The sequence below is a fragment of the Phoenix dactylifera genome, chromosome 14, assembly GCF_051530095.1.
Source record: "Phoenix dactylifera cultivar Ajwa chromosome 14, Ajwa_hap1_PhDact_Kaust_v1.1, whole genome shotgun sequence".
Lineage (NCBI taxonomy): Eukaryota > Viridiplantae > Streptophyta > Magnoliopsida > Arecales > Arecaceae > Phoenix > Phoenix dactylifera.
Window position 1 is genome coordinate 28,412,807 of NC_143203.1, and position 10,154 is coordinate 28,422,960.

The 10,154-nt window shown below is 43.3% G+C and overlaps 1 protein-coding gene across 1 annotated transcript; it reads left to right on the forward strand.

Annotated features, from left to right (window-relative positions):
- The first annotated feature begins 4,034 nt into the window (after positions 1–4,034).
- Positions 4,035–7,132, forward strand: LAC10 (laccase 10). Its single transcript, XM_008776837.5, has 6 exons — positions 4,035–4,195; positions 4,757–4,908; positions 5,067–5,311; positions 5,439–5,570; positions 5,755–6,672; positions 6,783–7,132. The coding sequence occupies exons 1-6, from the start codon at positions 4,052–4,054 to the stop codon at positions 6,911–6,913; spliced, it is 1,722 nt and encodes a 573-aa protein (XP_008775059.3). The 5' UTR covers positions 4,035–4,051; the 3' UTR covers positions 6,914–7,132.
- Positions 7,133–10,154: the final 3,022 nt, after the last annotated feature.

A 10,154-nucleotide genomic window follows, 5' to 3' on the forward strand; every position in this document is an offset into this window, starting at 1 on the left:
TTGCTCGGTGGTGATTGACGGAGTAGGTTGTAGCTCTTGCTGAGGAGACACCCTCCGAGGGCTCTATAAAGAGCTATCGGACTCCAAGGTTGCATCTTGATTTCACGGATGTGTGTCGTTCGTTTGATCAATCGGACCTCCAATGATGGGTTCAGGGCCCTCCTTTTAATATCAATCTATTATTGCTAGAAATCGGTCCGATTGATGTGCTGAGTTGGTAGTGGTAGCTAGAGATCCCGCCTCGTCCGTTTTTCGAATCAGAAAGATTGGATAAGATCGTTACACGCCCCCAAGGTGATGCTCTTGTAGAGTTGGACGATGAGGGAACATCTTTAGTGATGCTCAGTCTTAGGCTCCATCCTAAAACAGCAAAACTAAAAAAGTCTACCTACTGAAGCTTGTCCAATGGAGGATCCTCCGATGACTAAGTCAAATACAACTAGCAGGCCTAAGAGGAGTAGAGAGGCAGCGTAAGAGAGTCGAAAAAGAATTTATCCGGAGGCCCCCTGGAAATGCAATATATAGATGAGGGCTGAAACTCGTTGCTGAGTAGTTTGGAGAGCTATACGCTGATTGATAAGACAACAAACTGCATATCTCATCCATGAATCTCTTCTATATTTTTTTTGGATGTAGGATTTGCTCGTGTACTGCATTTGTTAAGAAACAGTTAGTGATACTGTTGAGTTGTTGTTAACTCTAAGAAGAGTTTGAGATGTAGGGGACTCTCTAAATGCTCTTTGGACAGGCCATGTGGCATGCTTTGAATGGTATATAAGCCCACGATTAGATGGCAAGCTTTCATTGATAGATATGCTTTATCAGTATATATTGGTTCTAAGGTGTATGAGTATAGATCATGGAGCATTTTCCATATTTTACATAATGAGCATAGTATGTATTACTATATTGAAAACAAAGTCAAAACCTTATATTCTACCCCAAAAAAGTCAAAACTTTATTGCAATCAATTAGCTACAAAAGAACCTGCCATTAAATTTCACTTCTCGTGTCTATACAAGGCTTCCATTGGTTTTGTGCTTACCATACAAAAACATGGAACTTGGAGCATTATTATAATCAATAAACTATAAAGAAACTAGTGATTAAATTACGTTTCCCACGTTTCGTGTATTGACTGCAAAATGGTTCTGTAATCACCATATGGATGTAAGTAATAATTGAAGCTTTATTATAGTTAACAAGATATAAAGGGACCTATCACTAAATTTCATTCTTGTTTTTTTTTTTTTTTTTAATAAGATAGCGAATATTGCTTGTTTCAAAATTATATTTCTTTTTCTAACCCGATTCATGGTCATACTATTCCAGCTTCTTTATTCCTTCGTGCTACAGTGAACAAATTAAAAAAAAAAAAAGGAATAACCACATAATGGTTCTATTGGTCACTATATGGCAACACAAAATTTGATATTTATTATAAACAAGGAACCATGGAAGGACTTGCGATCAAATTTTATTTCCATGTATACCAGAAAGTTGTTCCCTAATCACTATATAGAAATAAATTAATGTACTATAAATTAAGGAGCTACACTTGAATGCCATTTCCTAAATTTCATAAGCGACGATAGAAAGTTTCATGGTTACTATATAGAAACTTAAATTTTAAATCATAAAAATATAATTTGCGAACTACTTTGAGATCTATCATTAAATTCCATTTTCTGTGTAGTATTGTGACCTCATGATCATTTTGCGGCCACCATGGGAAACTGTTAACAAAATATTTCATTTCTAGATACTGATTAGAAAATATTCTACGGTCCCTTTTAAGAGATATGAGAAACGAAATCTAATGATAGCTCCCTTCTATGATTTGTTAGTTATATTAAGAAACAAATTTCATGTTTCATATAATGACTACAGAACCATTTTGTAGTCACGATACAAAATGTTGAAAATAAAATTTGACTCGGATTACAATATAGCTCACTCAGTATAGGTCATTATTTTTTAATATAATAATCATAAAATCACTCTATCATCACTATACAAAACATGGAAAATAAGATTTAATGATAAGCACTAATATCTTTCTCCAATTATACTGATACCCAAATTTCATGTTATGCAGTAGCTGCAAACCATTTAGTGGTCGCTACGAAACAAAAAAAAATGAAGAAAATTGAAGGATATATCTTTTTATACTATGTCGACGGTAATAAACCCAAATCTCATGTTTTCATACACAATTAAATGATAAATTTTTCTATAATTCATTGACTATAATGAGATTCAGATTGTATTTTTTACAATAATGAGCACATTATGATCATCATGTGTAACATGAGAAATAAAATTTATTAATTTAACACCAGTCCGGTAGTTTAACTACCGTAAGATCAAAATTTCATGTTTTCATATGGTAATCCCGAAACCATACCCTGATTACTATATAAAACAATATCACAGAGGTGAGCCTGAGAGATCCTTTCACATGGTGCTGTATCTACAGAGCAACATATATAAATGGCGACGGAAAACAAATCCAACTTCGGCAGTTAACCTACTTAATTACCCTGTAACACTCATATCAAGTGCTAGTGGAACCACCAAGTAAAGCCTAAGCGTGGGTTAGGAGCATGGAAGGGTGTTACGTGTTGATGTTTTTATCATCTGGTGTGACTGGATATAGTATCATCTAATCAACCAATTACCAATCTTCTAATCAAAGTGCCCATCACTACTGTTTAGTGCATGAGATGAGATCATCCATGCAGAACTCATTGGATAACGTGGGAATCTTATGAACGAAAAGAAGTCAAGCCGCGCTTTCCTTTATAAAACTGTGCGGATGAAGCAGTCCTTAATTTGGGAGAAAGCTAAGAGAGTGGCTTGCGTCATTTTAAATCCAAGAGGCTCTAAATGAAGCGACATGCTGTGCATAGATGCTGCGAGATGATGGTTGAATGATATGCATATCATTTAAAAGAACATGCGGATTACTTTGTCGCTTGTTCCAAGTAGGAACCGTCAGCCGGCTAGCCTGTGCCCTCACGCTAGATTGGTCCACTCAAACGAGGCACATTGGCATCCCCGGTACCGGAGAAATTATACTCCGCACCACTTGCTTTCACCAGCCGGATAGCTTAGCTTTCAAACTAGCACGAAATCTCCCCGGTGTACTGTTGATGGGAACATATCAACCATACCTTTATGGTGCAATGCCATGATGACAGATGCTAATAGAGAGCACGAAACTCTACATGAAACCCTCAATTTATTATAAAAAAAAAAGGGGAATATATATAACTCGGCAGGTGGAACCACCAGGCATGCATCCCGATCGATGCTTCACCTCTAAATGTGTAAGTAGGGGCCGCCAGCCCTTGCTCGACCCCTGTATACACTTCCCGGTTTGCCCACTGGCCTGAGCTCTGATTCGGGTGAGGGCGACATGGAAATAGAATTAGGGAAGCAGGGCGCCGCCCAGAATATATTGGAAGAAATGATTGTGTACAAGTAGCGAGGGATGTTTGTCCTGATGTTCGTTTCTCATGACATAATTTTATTCTCTATATAAGAGGAGCCACGCTTGTACTTGCTCGATGATTACTTGACTGGAAAGGCAAACGCGGATTACTCCTTTCCACCCCCACGCTTAAACCACCGAGAAGAACGGCACTAAACTCATGAAGGCAACCCACCGGTTAACCAGAGATGACTGGAGTGGATCAGTTCTTTCCATCCAAGTGCATGAAGCTAGAATAGATCTGACGACTAGATTCTAATATCAAAAAGTCTAGGATGTCTTGGTGAATTCTAGCTTGTTTACGAGAATGTTTCTACAAGAAGCCAACCTTTTTAACCAATGGAAAGCGACGTCAGACCCCAATGGAGTGGGTTCGAGGGCTACATTATTGGGAAATGTATATCAACTTTATGTGGGATTCAAGTAATCCGGAAGTAGTGCGCGGTTATTCTACCAAAACCTTGTTGATCAAGGGTCCCCGCCACCTAAACTTAAAAAGGACTCGGCAGCTAGAATCCCCATCCCTTTATAAGGATGCGTTGGCCAGTCGTTCCCATGCATAGGAGTTATACCACAACACAGATCGAGAGAGAGAGAGAGAGAGCAGGGAAGATGCTGTCATATGTCAGAGCCTTGTTGCTGGTGGCGATCATGCTTCCAGTGCTCGCGGATGGGAGGACACGAAAATACAAGTTCAATGTGAGTAGCAGCCTTCCACGTCTGGGCAAGCTTTGTGATTGATGCTGCACCCATGAAATTTGCTAACAATTTGCTGTCTCGTTTCATCATGTGATTTGCATTGAAGTGTGGTGCATGACTGCTTAATAGATCCAGACTGCCTCACTGGTGGTGGAGATGCACTTCATCGCATGATTGTTTAACCAATGAATGTGAATTAGATGGCCAAGTAAAATAAGAAAATTAATTACAAAAGGACCATCAAATATTACAATCCTATTAGTTTGATCCGGATCGTTTCCTTAGGAATTTTTCCATCTTTCTGAGGGCCCAGTCTCCACAGTGAGGTGTACAGGCCGATACACTATATGGTCCAGTAGATCAGGCCGATACCTTCCCATTGACCCCAACAACCAGCCTTTCGAAAGCCAACCATGGATCATCACAAGTAGACCGAACCTGAAACGTACCTACTAATTAATTATCCACGAATGCGATGCTTTCATGGCTTCTCTTTTACTCAACACCAAGAGCATCTTTAAAGACTGGCACATCTGAACTACCATGGCGTGCCTCATGCAGGTGGCGGTGAAAAAAGTGACCCGGCTCTGCTACACCAAACCCATCGTGACCGTGAACGGCCGATTCCCTGGCCCAACACTGTATGCTGAAGAAGGTGACAATGTGCTCGTCGAGGTCGTCAACAACGTCAAGTACAACGTTACCATCCACTGGTGAGCAGTCCTCATGCATGTGGACATTGGATCACACGTAGCATCATCACAGACTGTCTGAGTTCAGACACTGTACAAGTTTGGAAGAAAAGAATTAATTTCCAAACCTGTGTGAGTTGAGAATGAGATTAATCACACGTCATAAATTGGGTCTGCAGGCATGGAGTGAGGCAGATTCGAACTGGTTGGGCCGACGGACCGGCCTACATCACCCAGTGCCCAATTCAGCCAGGCCACAGCTACGTGTACAACTTCACCATCACGGGCCAGAGGGGCACCCTCTTCTGGCATGCGCACATCCTGTGGCTCAGGGCCACGGTTCACGGTGCCATCGTCGTCTTGCCCAAACCCAATGTTCCCTATCCTTTCCCCGCTCCACAAAAGGAGGAGGTCATCATCTTGGGTACGTGGGTTGACGAATTCCGAATCGAGTCCACCTTGGTCAAATTAAATTTTTGGCAGAAAGAAAGAGGTACGTTTTCCCCTTCTGATGGATTTTAGCAATGATATTTGCTTATTATAAACTCCAGGTGAATGGTGGAAGTCGGACACCGAAGCCGTCATCAACGAGGCTCTGAAATCTGGTCTGGCGCCCAATGTTTCTGATGCTCACATAATCAACGGTCATCCAGGCCCTATGTCCGATTGTCCTACTTCCAAAGGTAATCAGCAATTAACGTTTCGAACTTGCGATGCTCAATTCCAAGTTCCAACCAATATGTGCGCATACTTTGGATTTTGGACGAGTAATCTTCTGGAAGAAGGGATTCATCTTTGCATGGCATGGCAAAAAGATGCAGCTTAAGCAATAATATATTCGGTCTAATGTGGACCTCGTTACAACAGGGTTCCAGCTAACAGTGGACAGCGGCAAGACATACTTGCTCCGAATCGTCAACGCTGCTCTCAATGAGGAGCTCTTCTTCAAGGTGGCCGGCCACCAGCTGACCGTCGTCGAGGTCGACGCGTGCTACACCAAGCCCTTCAAGACCGACACCATACTCATCACTCCGGGCCAGACCACCAACGTCCTTCTCACCGCCGATCAAGGGGCCGGCAGCTACCTGGTCACCGCCTCCCCTTTCATGGACTCGCCGATCGCGGTGGACAACAAGACCGCCATGGCCACCGTGCACTACACCAACTCCGTGGCCACCGCCGACCTCACCACCACCAATCCACCACCTCAGAATGCGACCCCTGTCGCCTCCAAGTTCATCGATTCCCTCCGCAGCCTAAACTCCGAGCAGTATCCCGCCAGAGTGCCGTTGACGGTGGACCACTCCCTTCTCTTCACCGTGGGTCTTGGCGTCAACCCGTGCCCGACGTGCGTTAATGGGAGCCGGGTCGTGGCCGACATGAACAACGTAAGCTTCACCATGCCGACCACCGCCATCCTCCAAGCTCATTATTTCAACATAAGCGGGGTGTTCGCCGACGACTTCCCGGGAAAGCCGCCGATAGCTTTCAACTACACCGGCGGCGGCCCCAAAAACATGCAGACCATGAGCGGGACTCGGGTCTATCGCCTTGCTTTCAATTCCACGGTGCAACTGGTTCTCCAGGACACGGGCATTATAGCACCGGAGAACCACCCCATCCATCTGCATGGCTTCAATTTTTTCGCAGTCGGAAGGGGTCTCGGGAATTATAATCCAAATACGTCTCCCTCCAAGTTCAATCTTGTCGATCCCGTCGAAAGGAACACCATTGGAGTTCCCTCTGGGGGATGGACTGCCATAAGATTCCAGGCGGATAACCCAGGTTTGCAATGTTTTGCACGAATCATGATGTTATTTCAGTTGGTTTCAGCACGAAGGTTGGAGGAGTTCTCTTAGCTAGGAACATAATTCTTGCGGTTTGCGTGGATGCAGGTGTTTGGTTCATGCACTGCCATTTGGAGGTGCACACGACGTGGGGGCTCAAGATGGCATTTGTGGTGGACAACGGGGAAGGACCGAACGAGTCTCTGATACCACCCCCAAACGACCTTCCACCTTGTTAATTAGAAAGGGCCCAAGCCCGCCTGATATAATTATGCTCTCTAGGATCAGCGGAAGTGCCAATGACCGGAAGGGGAATTTTGGGAGTGTTCTTCTTTTTCCTTTTTTCTGGATTGATTCGATTACGTCTAAATATTTCAATGTTGTTTGAACGTAATCATGAAATTTTAAAACAATCATGAAATTTATTGTTGACTCTCTTCGGAGCATAATTTTATGCATCCACTGCAAAGTTGTTGACTTTCCCACCACTACTACAAAGTTGGATTAATTGTTAATTACAAAGGGAGAATGTTTAGGTAAACATATTCGCAAGTTTACCGCTACGTTTCCACGTACGGTTACGAATCGATTCCTAAAACATATCAACGATCGCCCGGCCATCAGCTGGAAAATCATCGCGCATGTTATAAATATGTAAGTTAAAAGCAGGTAATAATTTTTTTGATAAATACGGTCGCAACCAACGGAATTACTGTCCATATCGAGTTCCTATAATCAAATTGATAATGAGAAGAAAAAAAAAGGTTCGCTAGATTCCTAGCTTTGTCGAGACGACATATCTGGGTAAGCTCGAGTCAAAGCTTCGTCGACAAGTTTTACAATGAGCCCGCACCATGTACTTTCCCAGCTGTCACGACGTGACACTTATGTATGATTGAGCTGGCTTTTGGATTCCACTATGTTTGCTATGCTAGCTAGTGGCCTAATGTCAACTTCTAGTGCCAGTATGTCATGCAGAAGTAGATTGGCGAGCCACTCTCGCAATCAGGATTCATCGACTTGAAGAAATCAAACAAACAATCCTGCGTGTCCGCTACGGACTTGAAGGTGCTTGATCGCTGTCACAAAATGGACCCTTTCGATCCAAACTAGTCAAAAGCGGTGCTGGCGGGCCAGTTTGGACCCAAATCGAATCAGGTCTGGTACAGTAGTATCCTTCTTGACTTTGGTTACTTGAGTCGAATCTAATCTGTCTAGTTGGTTGGAGATCACTGCCCGATCAATCTCTTTTCCAGTTTGTTCTACTTTGATTGCCATTTTGACCTGCAAATCTGTCGCATGTCTTGCACTTGGCTAGTCCATTGTCATGATAACTCGGCTGAGTTACAGTGGAACAGGTGGAACTCCATATGGCCATGGCTCATGGAAGGTGCACCTATCTCGAACCTATGGTGACATCTTATGGACCAGCCCACACCACAGCTGGAATGGGCTCGATCATGGCGTTGGTTGCTATCAACCTAGTCCCAAGTTGTGATATGGCGGCAAGGGATGGGCTTAGGCCTAGACCGGCTGGTCCATATGTTCACGCCCATCACCATCTCAAAGTTCTCAAAGTTTTCGCGTCACTTTGTGCGTTAGGGGGACGAAGTGGTGCTTTCTAGGTCCCCATGAGCCCGCTGGGATTCCCCTGCAGTAGTACACCACGCCTCTTTCACACTGTTAGTCCAGGACGGGCCTTGGGGGCCCACTTAACGACGCGCTCATTAGATCCTTCCACCCGTTCATTCATATGCTCATAAAAAAAAAGGAAAGGAAAGACGAAAGGACATCATCTCTTGGTGCGAAGCGAAATAAATTGAGGAAAGCGAGCCGTTCGTATTCTTTCCCAACCAAAAAGCCTCTTTGGTGGGTGCACCAAAAGTCCAACGACCTTTTCGAGACGAAGAGGGTGTTTGTGTTTGGGTTCGCCTTTGCCTTCGCCTTCGCCTTCGCCTTCGCCTTTGCCTTCGCGTGCCTTCGAGAGTGGGGAGATGATGAGCCGGACTTGGACTGGACCACCCTGGCATCCGACCCCTCCAAAATAAAGCTCTAGTTGAACATACTGGAATGGTAGTCGGTCTCGCCTTCCCAGATATAATATCACGGGCGACGGAATCTCCCAAGAAAAGCCTCTTGAATGCCGCACCTGGGTCCGCAACTAAATGCGGACCACCTCTTTCCCCTGCGAACGCCCCGCGGAAGGGGGGAATCTTCTCCTTTCCCACATGTCTTGTATTTACTCCCATGGAACGATGGATTATGTCCGGCTTCATTAGTTTGAAGCTTTGAAACGTTAATGTCTTGTATTTACTCCCATGGAACGATGGATTATGTCCGGCTTCATTAGTTTGAAGCTTTGAAACGTTAATGTCTTGTATTTACTCCCATGGAACGATGGATTATGTCCGGCTTCATTAGTTTGAAGCTTTGAAACGTTAATGTCTCTCACATACAAGTAATCGGAAATTGTGAGATTATGTGCGTTTGCAAACACGCCTACTGGAGGCTGGAGCGTCCGAACCGGACAAGAAATTCAGAAACAGAGAGGATGCCTCCCTCACATTTAAGAATGCCAGCTGCATGTGCCGTTTGTATGCATATATACCACAGGCTTTTAGGGCTTTCGCCCGTTCTCTCTTGGGAATACTCACTTTACTGGTGGGAAAGGAATCGGATTCGAATTGTCGAAAAATCAGAACGCAGTCTCATCTGTAATTAGATGCTGCTACGTTTCGTTTTTTTTTTTCTTTTTCTTTTTTTTTCTGGGACAATGAAGACGGTTCCTATACCATTCTCTCGATATATATAGAATGCCTCAAAATGTTGGATCGCAACACTTGAGTGCGAACGTTAGAACTGATTATAATGAGGATGGATGCCCATATAATTAGAAAGAATGTGGCTGATGGGACCTTCGTCCTATTAACAATTAAGACCCTCTCAGCGCATGAGATAGCTAGGAAGAGGTTCTAGGTTTGATCGATGAAAAGATGAGCTCCAATTCTATGAAGATTTTATTAAAAGAAAGAATTCAAATCATGAAACCACAGCACTAATATGATAAAATAATTATTCTAAAATTCAAAAAAAAGAGAGAAAGAATATGACTATAGCAGAGTAACACAAGTGAGATAATCTTAAGCTCGTACTCGAGAGAAGTAATATATAATATATCGTAGATTTCTGAGGCACCAACATTCTAACCAATGTCAGCATTATACCCTATGCTTTGCCTGTTAGGGGTGCAGACCAGCAAACCAAGCTTTGGGTTGCTCAGGCTCGACTTAATCGAAGCAGTAAGTTCTATGGCAACTAATCAAACTTGGCTTAATCATTTACAATGTAAAAGATCCCATTCTCGAGACAAACACGAGACTCTATTTCCTTCTGCAAGACAAATTTTTTTTTTCCGACGGTTTGTGTTCGTCTAATTTTCGAAACGAGCAACCTTAAAAAAAGCCAATTAATTAGCAACAC